The sequence below is a fragment of the Cryptotermes secundus genome, unplaced genomic scaffold, assembly GCF_002891405.2.
Source record: "Cryptotermes secundus unplaced genomic scaffold, Csec_1.0 scaffold310, whole genome shotgun sequence".
NCBI classification, from domain to species: domain Eukaryota; kingdom Metazoa; phylum Arthropoda; class Insecta; order Blattodea; family Kalotermitidae; genus Cryptotermes; species Cryptotermes secundus.
This window is the reverse complement of record NW_019734354.1, coordinates 929,339-943,969: the sequence shown is the minus strand read 5'-3', so window position 1 is coordinate 943,969 and position 14,631 is coordinate 929,339. Positions and strand designations below refer to the sequence as shown.

The 14,631-nt window shown below is 40.0% G+C and overlaps 1 protein-coding gene across 5 annotated transcripts in view; it reads left to right on the top strand.

The window, feature by feature from the left end:
* Positions 1-14,631, top strand: part of LOC111868839 (agrin) — a 922,237-nt gene that overhangs the window by 248,769 nt on the left and 658,837 nt on the right. For all 5 annotated transcript variants that reach the window (XM_033753190.1, XM_033753193.1, XM_033753191.1 and 2 more), the window contains exon 2: positions 12,656-13,900. In XM_033753190.1, coding sequence (XP_033609081.1) covers positions 13,174-13,900 — 727 coding nt within the window. In that variant the 5' untranslated portion in view covers positions 12,656-13,173. The remainder of the gene's footprint in view (positions 1-12,655; positions 13,901-14,631) is intronic.

Here is a 14,631-nt window from a genome sequence, read left to right as displayed (position 1 = left end):
ATCCATGAAAACCACAGAGTTTGTTACTAAGAACAACATGGTTATTGTTCCGCATCCTCTCTACTTGCCGAGTTTAGCCCCCTGTGATTTTGTTTTGTTTCCCAAATTAAAAATGAATCTGGAGAGATAAGATTTTGGAACAGGGTCTGACATCCAAAGGGAACTGCAAGCGGTACTCGACAGCAATGAGGAAATGACTTTGAACGGTGTTTTCGAAGGCTGAAAAAAAACAATGGGCTGCTGTATACATTCAAAGTATATTATTCTGAAGGAGATGACAGCCAAAACTGAGTAAGTTGAGCCAGCATTTCTTTTTTGAGTCAGTCCGGGAACTTTCCGACAGAGCCCCATAGGTGGATGCTAAGGAATTGGAGGAATATGTTGCCTGCTTCTTCAGGTTCGAATTGTGTGTGGTGAGGAATCGGTTAGGTTATAGAAGCAGAGTACGCTGTAGTTGGTGACACAGCTGCACGGGAAGAGGAAGGATTTTGAGAGCTTCTAGGTTCAGTAATATTTTCCGAGAGGAATATTAAGTCCTAAGAAATAGCAACTACTAAGTGGATGGAGAACATTATGTAATCTGACCGGGAGCTTCATTATTTGTACCCGTCGATCATGAATTCCTGTTGCAGTGAGTGAATTAATAAGAAATGATAAGATGAGAAATGCATGCAACATTGTAACCAGAAACCTCTTAGGGAAAATTTTAGGTTTTCTCGGCTGTGACCATGAAGTATGCCTTCTTCTGGTATGTGGCGACTTGTAGATATTGTCTTAACCGACGCTTCGGAGAAACGTCGGCTAAGAAATTATCTACATGTCGCCACATCCCAGAAGACGGAATCCTTTTTGGGAAGAGTCTACATGTTAGACGTAAGCATAGATGGGAAGATGATAATGCAATAAATGTTCAAGAAAGTGTCTTCATAATAGGATAGAATGATGGGCTCTTGTGAAAACCGTAAGTTACTTCTACTTTCTGGTTCAATGATATCTCGGGATTTTGAAAAAAAAAATCTGTTTCATGTTGTGAACGTTTCTTTATATTTATTGCTCATTTCTATAGTTTCTTCGTTTCCCGCTGTTTTATGTTTTTGTCTCTTGGTTACAGGTAGCAGACCTCCATAAAATCGTTAAAACATTACATAACGTAGCATTTTCACTACCACACAATACAACGATTTCATACCACGAAGAAGAAAAGAGAAACAAACAAGTAATTAGAAAACAAATAAAAACAAAATTTATGCAAACAGACTCTTAAAATCATTTTTAATTAGATCCTTGTTGCACTCAGTCACATTAAAGTTGACTGAGCTAGATGCGAGAGATCAGCGTCCCAGCCTTTCGGAATATTCTACAGAATAGTAAGACTGCATGTATTCGGTAAGAAGGGAGTCACTATGGAAGACATACGTTAGAGGTCCTTACACTAGTGACATATGCTATCTCTTCATTTGAGGCCCAAGGACCGTACTTTTAACTTTCAACGCATGAAGACTGGACAGAGCTTTTATTTTGAAAAAACAGAAGGAAATGCTTTTGTCGCCTATCTTTTGACTTATTTCAGATCTGTTGAAATTGTGTATAAGCCATTCTTTTAAAGAGCAATATCTCCTTTAATACGGCGCCGTAAATTCTCGTATAATTTTATCGATGTTTCAGAGGAATATAATGCCTCTGTCTACCGGGTATATGAAAATATTCGTTTTGCTTACGATTTACTTGACTTAATTTTCAACGCTGAAGATGGAAGAAATTTGTTCCTCCAAAACGTTCTTAAACTTCTACCGCCTACACGGCGTCACATTCCAGATTATAGTACTCGCCATGGTCACCGCTGTCAGGACTGTAACATATTCAGTCAACTGACATTAGTTCTCAGCCCTTCGCCTTAGATAACTATGTGAGGACTAAGCAGTTGGGACACAGAGAAATAATTCGGCCCCTCGCATTTGAGTAAGTAACATTTAATAAATTTCCAAATGTTACACTAGCCGGAATGTCTGTAGCTACCCTACAGTATTTCAGGGGCAAACATTTTTGGTGATATCAGAACATCTTGAAAACTATTTCAAAGCCTCCGTTATGTTTATTTAAAAATCAGAACGGATTTGAAATTATGTATGTGATTTTCTTCATGCATAAGCAGAGCAGAAGGAATTGCTAAGGAGGAAACATGGGAAAGGTAGAGAGAGCTTGCTTGTTCGACAGTTTTGAAGCAAGAACTACACAAATGACACAATTTAAGTATCTCCTCAAATTTTATGCTTATGAAAGACGCAATTCACTGTTGTTTCAGCCCTGCAAATATAAATATAAACCTTATTCCGTTGTGTCTCCGGAATCAATTCTCACTTCATCCATTTAATTACTGGTTCCGTTCATGGTTTAATTAATGACGTGTGCAGTAGCTTAGACTGTGTCAAGTGGTTGAATGTTAATCAGTATTGAAACTGATAGAATTTGAAGGAAGCGGGTGCGACTGAATTTAGTGAGCATACTGGTATTTATTTGGGGGAACTGAAGAGACCCACGAAATGCCTCAATTAGGGCAGACGGTCTACGGGACTTGTCCGTTGTTCCTCGTATACAAAGCAGGAGCGCTACCCACTCAACCGAGGTGCTCAGCGTAATATCGTAGCACTCGAAGAAGGTTATTGTATTCTGGGATGGGACATCCTGTATTTCTGTGTATTTTTACTGATGTTTCAGAGGAAGGTGCTGCCTCCAACTTCATTTTAGCTGCACCATCGATGGACACAGAATATTCTTTAAAATGGTTGTTAGCTCATTTATTGTCTATTTATGATTTATTTAACAATGCTCTTAGTATCTCATAGACTCAGTAAACAGCGTTGAGTCACAGTGAATAGTGAACTGGGAAGGTAGGAAGACTTTATGGACTAACTGAAATATGGTTCTGGAATTTGCCTCGAGTGACTGAGGAAATGTGGGAAAGACCTCAGTGAAGTGCCTTAGCCGAGATCGAACTGGGAATATCCCGAAACAATTCCGAAGCTTTACCAGTTGAACTGAATTTCTAAACTTATCAGAGTACATGACGTCACATCATACCTTGTGCAAAGTGATTATTTGAGAGGGTTAGGATTCTCTTAGTGGGGGGTGGAGTCCAGCTGGACCCACTCGGCACGGCGGCCACTGATTGGCCTATTGTACCTGCCCCCAGTGATTATGATGTTGGAGAATTTGGTGGAATGAAGATTGGCAGAAGAAACCGAAGTACTCGGAGAAAACCCGCCCCAGCGTCACTTTGTCCACCACAAATCCCAATTGACAAGACCCGGATTTGAACCCGGGCCGCCGCGGTGGAAAGCCGGCGACTAACCGCTTGAGCTATGGCGCGGCCTTATACGAGAGGGTTACTTTCTACATCAATAGTTCTAACTAAAACCTCTCTTGTTGACGGGGAAGTAGGCTACTCAGCACAAAAACCACGCAAACAGTTGAAGGGGAACAGAAACACCTGTTCACGCACCCACGTGAACAAGATTCTCAATATTACGCAACATTCTACCACGAAGGTCATGTTAACAGCTTAGACCTGCATCCGTCTCTGTTTATGACAACTTCCAACAAAAATTATTTATGCATTTATTGTTTATGCATACTTGTTGAATAATCTTCCGGAGGGTACATATTGTTCCAAGAATTCATAACCTTAAAAATATTAGACGAATGCAAAAATCCACATATACGAGTATTTAGCGTTATTGAACTACATTATGATTTTTATAGACATTGGAATGTGTGACATTTTTATCACGGAAATATGACGCTCACTTCTGAATTTGTTCTCTTCCTAATCACAGTGTGAAAATTATTTCCAACGTTTATTCAAAAAGACGACTGTAGTGGTCAGTATGCTTATCATAAATGGTAAACAAGAAATGCATAGAAAATTTTGACGAAGGTTTATAAAACCGAGGATTCTTCGTGAAGGACCTTAGTGAGGATGAGACACTAGTATCTAATTTTCGAGTAATTTGTTTCAGCTTTTCATTCGAATAAGAACATGGTTATTGTGATCTCTTTACAGAAACTGTTTACCTAACGTCTGCTTGCTTATTTCTTCCTCTTATATTTCAATCTAGAACATAAAGACAGTACGTTTACCGAAACGTCTTTATAATTTTGCCCGCTTTATTTTACAAAGCTGTCAGTATCTAGGCTGTATAGTGTCCAATAGCAGAACGACATGATTTGTTACGAAGCGGCTGTGACCTGATCGAAATATTTGCCCTCAAAGAACTTATTCAGAATAGAGATTCGAAGCTAAGACCACCCGAATACAAGTCGAGGGTGTCACAGGTACACCATGCAGCTCGGTGAAGTGTCTCTGAAACTACATGATGTCTCCTCCTTGAAGGCCGTTTCCTTCAAGGTCACCGCCATGATAACTCCAGACTCAGAACGTTTACACAATTACAGTTCAGTGGGTCATTATTCTGCAACCAGTTTTGGCCCATACTAATAATAATTGATTTCTGTGAAGAAAGTAATTTGAAACTTCACTTAAATTATAACCAGCTGGAAGGGCTGTGAGTCAGTTAACGTTGGCGGCATTTAGGGCTAAATTGAATTATTTCTATTTGGGCTTCCTTCCATGAAATATACGTACCACGATGTTGGTCCACCGACGTTTCACATAACACTTTCTGCTGTTTTCTTCAGATCTGGGCCCGACGTTGGAGGAGAACTGGGATAATTCTCTTCCAGTCCAACTAGCTGTAATTTCCGGCACTCATTCTTGACAGAGGAAACGTTAAGAAACTTTTCGAAAGATAAACTTTTTTTTTCTGTTTTTCACTTGGCAGAGTTTATATACTTTCGTTTTCATTCCATCAAATATGATCATAAAATCCAGATCAACTTCTGAGAGACTAAGCCTTGTTTACTTTTATGTAACTTATTCCGTATCAGAAGGAAAATGCTTAAAGGAGAAACGAGCCCTTACAGAAGAAGATCAGACAGGCCTCATGCCTCCCAGTTCAGCGGATTTCGAAGCAAAGCTCCATCGTTGCTGCAATACAAATATTGCACTGACAATTTGTATCCCTTCACTGCTTGAAGCCTACATTCATTGAAATCAATGATGGTCGGTACGCAGCTCCCAGCGAATTCCACAAAAGGAAACTGAAAGTATTAATTTGGGCGAATTTGTGGTTCTCACAGCGGTAATTATGAAACGGAGCTCGAGAGAACAGTCACGTGTCCCGCTTATCACCAATGATTTGGAAAATAATACATGCCTCGATTTTACAATTTGTGCTTGATAAACCAAGAAAATGTTTGTAGAGCCTGACAGAAGAAGGAGCTACTGAACTACAGTATCTACACTTGCAATTTTATTAGGTCAAAGCAATTAATCGTCGCCAATTTAAAGATTTCTTGAGCCGTATGGAATCAGAATACGGAGATGTTCTCTGCTTGAGTTGTGGTCACATGTTTCGAACTTAAGTTGGAAATTCGATTTTTTACGGGTTGCGGAAATGGGATACAATCGAGCGCGGGACGATAGGGTGGACCGCCAATGAAAGAGAGAATAATATTAATGTTGTCGTTGCTTGTAACTTAGAGGAACATGCGAAATTAATTTCCGTAACCCGCGAACAACGAATGTTATCCATATCTTGGAAAGTTGCAGGCTACTTCACATTCTTCTCCAGTTCTACTTGCCTATGTGAACCTTGACTTCTTGGCTGTGAATATCTCCCCATGCTTTGCAGACGAGCCACGAGACTCGTTTTAAGATTAGCACTTACACACTAAAAATTGGAAAAAATTATTGGATTGTTTGCTATCTAAGTTTCTTCTTCTTATTAATTAAACATAGTATGACGAAATATGACAATATGCTAGGCAACGCTTCGATAAACACATTCTCGAGTCAATAGTAGGACTTGGGTCGCTTAGTAGCCAGCGTTTCGGTAAGCATGTTTTCTTGACGACAAAGCAGTTTCCATGGATAAGAAAACTTGAAATTAAAGACACTTAGAAACCAAAAAGACAGAAAAAGCTGGACTAGAAACAAAAAAGACAAATGTGAACTGGACTGTGCTTTATGTGAGGCTGGTTAATTTATCTTTTAGTATACTGTAGTGTGTATCATATAAAGTATTTGTGAAGCATTTATTCTTATATTGGTTATAGTCCTTAGAGAGACTGCAACATCACGAAACAATATGCAATTAAAAATGTAGTTACGAACTCAGTTCGAGCGCTTTCTGCAAAGAAGGGGGGATCCCAAGGGATATTTTTGTTTACCTTTGTATATATGCAGGCTTGTGTTCGGGAGACTGCTGCATGTTTCATGAAACCAAATCCTTCAGAAAATCTTCGAAAAAGGTTTGCATCTCATTTTGTGTGCCAAACATCGAAAATGCAGGTCGTTATACCGGAAGAAGTGGAGCAGCTGCAGGAACAAGTAAGCCAAGCGCCGCGGCAAGGCTGGAGACAGAGTTTGACATTATACTGGAAAATATGTGTACGTCCCAAGTGACATATCCCAACATTCAGTACAGAATATATTGTGTTCTGGTGTGCTCATCCCTTGCAAGCGCAGTGATTACTATACGAACCAAGTGTTTTAACATTAATAGGTCTGCATACGATTCTCAGAATAAACAAAGATTATTTCCTTGAACGGCACTGAGTATTTGGTTCTTGTATTAGAGGCGCATTGTGTTTCCTGTGAGGTAAGTTGTGCTTCACACCCATGAGAAACCAAGGGATTTATTTCTACAACTTAATGAGATGTTCCATGGACTACCCAAATAAACAAGAAAGAAACGGGTTAAATGTCTTTGTACCGGTCACGGTAGCCGAGCGGTCTAAGGCATGCACTGTCTTCGCTCGCTCGGAAGCCGGGATCGTGGGTTTGAATCCCACTCAGGGCATGGATGTCTGTGTGCGTTTTTCTGTGTTTGTGTACAGGTAGAGGCCTTGCGACGAGCTGATCACCCGCCCAAGGAGTCCTACCGAACGTGTAAGATCTAGAAAAACCGAAAAGTGAAAGGAGAAATGTTCATGGAGGTAGGCCTAGGCCCACTGGGGCTGTAGTGCCAAGGAAAAAAATGGTCTTTGTGGAATGCATCCTGTTACATGATCAAACTAATCAACTATTCTGTTCCGTGTACCGCAACACAGAGAATGTATAACGTTCAATTTGTTTTATTAAAATCACATGTTTGAACAGTTCTTATCTGGTCATTATCAGGTGAATACAAATGCTTAGCAAGTGCTCTATTAAATTGCAAAACGCTTTGCCTCTCTTATTTNAATGTATAACGTTCAATTTGTTTTATTAAAATCACATGTTTGAACATTTCTTATCTGGTCATTAACAGGTGAATACAAATGCTTAGCAAGTGCTCTATTAAATTAAAATGAAGAGAGGAGGGGCAACTAAGTAAACGACTAAGTAAATAAATAAAATTTAAGAAAGCCAGAATTTGAACATTTAGACCTATAATCATGCTTAACGAAAGAAGTTAACCACAATGAAAACAGTGACTAAATGGCGCACGAGTAATTCGCTTGCTCTGACTAACAGAAGACCAGGAGACGCTGTCTACACCATTGCACTTACACTTAGTCTGAAGACAACTTCCGATGTGTCTTTCACATTTTCCTTTCTTACTGCCTTACCATAAAGACGAGAGGGCGAATTTTTAGAACCTTCTAAATTGGTATATTCTCTGTCTAGTTTCTTTCTCACTTCACCTGCTCTTGGGCTATCTCTTCATTCTCTAAATAGCTCGAGCACATATTGCCATGTGTGCTGACAGACATGCAGTTGGCAAAGATACTCCCATTTACGTAATACTCCTGGGTTTGATACCCGTCTTCGCACTGTAATCTGCTCTGATCCATTTGGGCCACGTTCACATCGTCACTCAAATCCATTGTTCTGCTGTCCGCACATTCAAGGCTACGAATTCTTCAAACATATTTGCAACTCTTATTCACTAACATTTACATGAACATATGTGTATATGCCGTCTAACGTCTCTGACAGCAGTTCAGAGTATGCATTGTAGTGTGGAAGACTTAAATGATTATTGAATATAAAATTTGAAATAATCTGGAAAGAAGACCAAGTAGAATGAGCTGAACATTATAAAACTGAAAGAAAGCTATGTATATATATATATATCACCTTCTTTACCGTCCAGAAAGCAACAATGAACACGTAGTTATGGATTTCATGTGATTCTCAGGATATTTCCGTAAATACTGATAACAGGTTGATGTTTATAATGGAAACGTAGTGTGAAGAAAGTGTGTTTTGTGCGAGGTGTGATCTGCGCTCTAAAATGTTATTTGGACGAACTTTATGTTTCATGCTGTAAACTTGTCTCTTAGCGTTGGATCTGTAGTCGAGTCATAGCGCGGGAATTACTTGGCGATGATATGCACGTTAATTTCCAGCCAGTGCTGAAAGCGGATGTGAATTTGACAGCAGTGCTTTGCGTTCAGTGAAGAAGTTGGGAAACATAAGTGTAGCATAGCAATTCTGCCGCATTTGTTCCATTCGTTTCGCTGTCTCCAGTGCCGTTATGTTTACGGAGAGCATGCACTGATGCACTGGATATTAGCATGTGCTTCGGTATTCGTACTGCTTTCATTGGTAAAGACTTCTCATTTTTGTAAGTATTTAGCTGATTTCTTGTCGCGTAAATCGCAAAGTGTTTGTCAGCTTAAGAACTATTTACAGCAGATAACCCAGAAGTGACCGAGATCCAAACGTCATGTCCAGTAAATATTTTCCACAAATTTTACAGTTGCAGAAATATTTCAGTGAAAAAGGAGATCGCGCCTCAATTAACACTATATCATGTAAGATTTCAGGCTTTCACGGCGGTGACTATGAAGAAAGCAGTCTGCTTTTACCGGTTCTCACGGTCTCTCCGCTTGCAGAATTCTTATATTTTTCCTTCTACCCTGAAGATGGAGGCGATACGTTCTTCCGAAACGTCGGTTAACACCACATATACACGGTGCCAAATCCCAGAAGACTGCTTTCTTCATCACTATATCATGTTCATTGCTGCCACCAGTAATTTCTGCCTTTCGGTAACTAAAGCTTGACACAGACATTCCAGAATATGGCTTTGAATTTGTTTATAGAAACACCCAATATAAAATATTTTTAATAATAAAAGACAACATTTTTTTGGAGAACGGAAGATGCAGATAATTTAGAAAACCGTTCAAACGGCGAGGGGCGTAGAAGATAAAATCCACTGCTTTAATACAGCGTCCAACTCTACGGAAGTGTGCCTTTAAAGTGAAGTGGTAACTATGTATTTCCCTTACATTAAATATTAAAAAGTCTCTGAAGGTAAATTTTTAATTAATAATCCTGTTTCGTTTCATGTACAATGGCCAGCATTCCCGGTACAGACCGCGCACTTACAACTTTTCTAATAGAATGAGGGTCAACTAATCAGGTCGAGGTAAAGTTGTCCCTGTGTTTACCTAATTAAACACTACGCCATGAAGGCATATGGCAGAGAGGATGTATAGATCCTCATTTTCTTGATCTCGGCACTAGCTGGAAATGAGTGGTCAGCTTCACGCGCCTACCGCTTTACCTCCCGGGGAAAGAGCCCCCAGTACCCTTTGGATAAGGGTTTCGGTGGGCCCCAGAGTCGGTCTGGATGTCGTGGACAAAAGAAAAGTCTTGCGGTTACCGGGACTCGAAATCTAACCCCTCTGTCGTCCAACCCATAGTAAATAGTGTGTTCATATATTTCGAATAATCACCTCCATGAAGAGCTATTCCTTCCCTAAATACCTCTAGCCGGTGCTTGTTGTACTGGAGACTCAATTTGCCATTTGAAATAGAAACCGAACCTCGTAGCATTGTTTAGATGAACATCACGCCTCAGAGGATTAGGTTTTGCTGTGTTAACCTAACCTCAGACAAGGAAATGGTATCCTCACGCCTTCCCAGCACGGCCCGGTTTGTGTTTAGGTCAGCACACTTTTGTTCATTAATCCTTCGGTCTCGTCACACCAATCTGACGTTACCTTTCACATTGATGTCGGCGTTTTTACTAAAAAATGCATGGCTCAAAGTGCGATACATTACTTTAATATGCACAAATACAAAGTAGACTCATCAAACAAATGTCAGGAAATCCCCGAGCCATGTAGCCTGCAAACAACCGTATGTTAAAAAAGCACCGTTCAGGCAAGCCTCTGGAGCAGAAACAGGTTTCAAAAGCATCATATTATTGATGATTTCGAAAGAGGGGGAATAAAGTTCATAAGGTAAATCTTGCATTCTTGCCAGAAGTGACGTGTGAGCAGTTCAGTTCCTACCTCACAGGGAACACACACCGTCTCTATTACAAAGAGCAATTAGTTAACTATTTTTACGGAAATATCACTGTTTATCGTGTGCTTCACAAGACGTACATAATCGTAATAAGTGGACACAGCGCTAAGTGCGAGCATGTGATCACATTGCTTTGAAGGATTAAGTACAGGCCTGCCTTTATGGCATCCAATATTTGCACGCCGCTAAAAATATACATGGCTTCTAATGGAGTAGGTAAGTGAGAAATGTGTATGTTGGTCACGTGCGGTTCCACTCGAATGCAGATAAATTAATCAGATGACCAACTTAGAGAAACTGATAGTAGGCTTGCAAACCTGTGGACAAACTCATGAGTTTGCTGAGTCCATCGATCATGCAGTAACGTAAAAAAAGAAAAGTAAAGTAAAAGTATCCCTATAAGAGGCCGTGGAGCCTGATATGATTGTGAGATGTTGAGGTTCCCAACATTTTCTAGACAGTCGGCTCATAGATGGCGGCAAGGTTGTCAGCCTTATGCGTCGGCCGCCCTTTACCCCCAAGAATATTCCTGGTACTCATTTCTGTTAGAGGCTGAATCGACCCCAGGGCCATAATGCGGCTGGAAGGTTTAGGTGAATTGAAAAAGAAATTCACCTCATCGGGATTCGATCCCGCGACCTTCCGGCTTGTAGCATAGTGCTCGATCCGGCAGAATATATAAAAAAACCAAGAATCTCTTTCGTAGAAAATGATATAGGAGAATTGTAGGAAAAGTTGTCAAATAAATGTTTCGTGTTTACGGTGGGAAGTGTTTGTCGCGTAAAGCGATTCACAACTGGGCCCAGAAACGTGACAAAGATTTCGCTGATGGCGAAGAGGTTGAGATGGGGGTGCTGGGAGTGGCTGAGACAAGGGCTAACAGATTCCTGTTTTACTGGTTTCGGCTCTCAGATAAATTAGTGGGATAAGTTAATCAGTGCTGGTGAAGGATATGTCAAGAAATAAATGTTTTTTTCCTGGTTTGAGTATCACATGTTTTACGTTTTATATCAATTTGTGTCATATTCACTGAATCTCCCTTGTAGTTCAGATGAGGACTAATTATTTAAGTCAATATTGTTGCTTGCACATTTATTGTGAACTTCTTTGCACGTTTGTGAGATAAAAATAAGTTAATAATGAACTGTGAACAGTTGTAAGAAATAAAGGGTGGAGAATGTAATAGCTCTGTTCAGAGAGATGCCAGCACTTGTTATATTTTCATCAATTCTCGGCAGGGTCAGAGCTGTCAGAATTTAATCCACACTCCATCAAAACCATTAACGCGTGGAAAAGTAGAGAAAGAATTCTGTAGCTGGAATTAAGTTCCGAGATCATCTCTAAAGTGCTGTGTGTTGAGTTACTGGAGAATCATTCGATCCGTACCATAAGAGAGCACTGTAAGTAATACAGTACATTTGTATTCTTCACATTTCTGGTTCTATGGGGCGTGGGAAATTTTTGCCCCATTGCTTAATGTCAGTTAGAATGAGGTCAAACAGCGGTTGTCTTGACTCAGGTTTCTCGTAGTTCCCCCGCCTTCCCTCCAGTCAGATATCATGATAACACCTCGATTATGCCTTACATGCTCATACTTCGCTTCTTCCAAATCTTTTCCTATTCTTCATTAATCAACCTAACTTTCACGACGTGTAAGCCAGGCACTGAGAGTGTCGTAAAGAACTTATAAAACTCAGAATCATTGGGCTTTTGGACTTTGTCCATCGTCAGGTATTTTACAGGCTAGAAAAAACAACGTTTCGGAAACTGGATTTGTTCCTCTCATCGGGTGAGAGAGAAAGAAGACACCTACTCAGTTGTGTCCGTTAGGATGAACTAAACTGAATCACTGGACTACTTATAAACTAGTAGTTACTATAGGATTCTGACAGTGGTGTATAACACACAGAGATATTGGGTTTTCGGACGTTATCCATCGTCCTGGTTTTTAAGATAGCTAAGAAAAACACGACGTTTCGGAAACTGGATCTCTTTCCGTCCTCAAGTCCTCAATCACTGGATTGAGGCTAGCTCTTTCTAAGGGACCCAACAGAATAGGTGTTTTCCTTCACTTGAGGACGGAAACAGATCCAGTTTCCGAAACGTCTTGTTTTTCTTAGTTATCTTAAAAAACCAGGACAACGGATAAAGTCCGAAAACCCAATATCTAACTGTTGCGTTATAGATACCTCCTTCTGTTGCCTTGTAAATATTTTATATTGTCTCAGTTTTCACTTTCTAATGTTCCTGAATAAAAATGTAATGCATTTGTCTCTTTTGTTTCAGGTAAAATACGGAGTGGAGATCACGACATCACCAGTGACTCTAACGTAGATATTTTTATACGGTACTACAAAGTAATAATGGATATCTATATATATTTTTGGAACGCGTACTCCATATTTTCGTATATGACGGCAACTAAATCCAAACAATCGAACCTACCTCTTGAACGATAACAATCGTAACAATGGCAAGACCCTACTCATGTGCGTGCAATCACGAACTAATACGTAATTTAAAGTTGTCCTGCCTTTTTGAACTATAGCACCGTCTTCCAGGAAATTGAAAACAAAATGATTTAGGAAAACGGGAAATTTTCATTCAGTAATAAAATGCACATATGAAGATTAATGTAACATAAATTAATTTTTAGCAATCGTTACGAAATAGAATCATATTTAATATTACATTATGACAAAAACCACAAAATATTCATTGTTATCGTACATATGTAAGGGCTATCTTCCCTTCAGCTTAATCTGTTACATTGCAGTATTTCACTACTAGGATCAAATTCTATCATGGTTATGAATACAAATCGCAACAATTACAAATTAGATTCCCCGTCCAACAATAAGGATTTATATAACAATAGCGGGAGTAACAATTACCATCACTATAACAATCAGCAGTACCTACAGCAGCAGCCATCCATGAATTACAACAATTGGTACGTCGCGGACAGTGCCACCCAGCATAATGTATCGCAGTGCGCAGAGCCCCAAACCGTAAATAAAGCGGACGACGGTGCAGCGTGTTGCAACTGTTTCCTTTTCCAGCCGTGTGGGGGCTCTGATTCTTGCTGTAACGACTCTCGTGATCTCGCTGTGCAATCCTACAATAACGACAACAATCGCTCTGCCTCTAATGTCATTGCATCATACGGAGTGTACGGAACTGCTGCCGCTAGTGAGGATGACGATGATGATGGATTCGTGTCGCGATCTGGTGGCGGTTATCGGTACCACCATAGTGTCGTGAACATTTCCGGAAATGCTACTAGTACCAATATACTGAGGGAAACATCTGGTAATGATAGGACTTGTTGTGTGTCCTCGTGGTGCGCAACACAGGGATCCTGTTGCTCTGGGGAGCAGGACGAAAATGCGACCCCGGGAACAGCCGTGCCTACCACGTCTGATACTTCGTGCTGCTCGAACTGGTGCAGACCCACCATTTTGCTTCTGTTATTGGTGCTTATGGTGGTGGTCTTTGTCTTCATATCCGGGATTCTCCTCTACTTCAACTGTACGTACTTCTCTTGTTTCATGCATGACCTGTAAACCTGCAGCGAACAGTAATTGTAGGAACCGTAGGAGCAGATGTGACACTGAAACTGGCATGCAACTACACAATACAGTCCACTTAGTACACGCATTCTTGTTGTGATATTCCCATTAGAAGGATAGCGTGCTCATCATTCAGCTGAGGGAGAAGCAACGCATTAAAACGGTAATTATGTGTAACGTCATCCAAACTAACTGACTAAACTTAATTTGCTAGAAGTGCGCATGTACTTGTATATATCCATATTACATCCTCAGTTTTGTATCTCAAAAGCTGCACAGATAACGTAATTTATCACTGTATGCTCAAGATTAGGCACATTGAGGAATGACTTCCAATTTTTATGTAGCGAAATTTCTTGATCAGATTTATCCTTCCGGGTATTTACCACTGCATCATACTCGTACATAATACTGTCTATTCATTCTATAATACATAAAATCTCTAAAAGATACAGTTTTGTTAATAAGTTACCAGCGATATACACGAAATTTTTTGAAAACTTTTGCTACTGCTTCAAAAGGCGTCAGGAAAGAGTGCAAGGTCCTGATGATATGGGAAATCCACCATTCTTTTTGAACTGCAGAAAGCAGATTAGAAAATTAATCCTTCGACTAGCTCCTAACGAAAATGTTCAAATATATACCTGTTAACTGCGTCATAGATGTCTTTTCGTCAAGACGGTGGAAAAC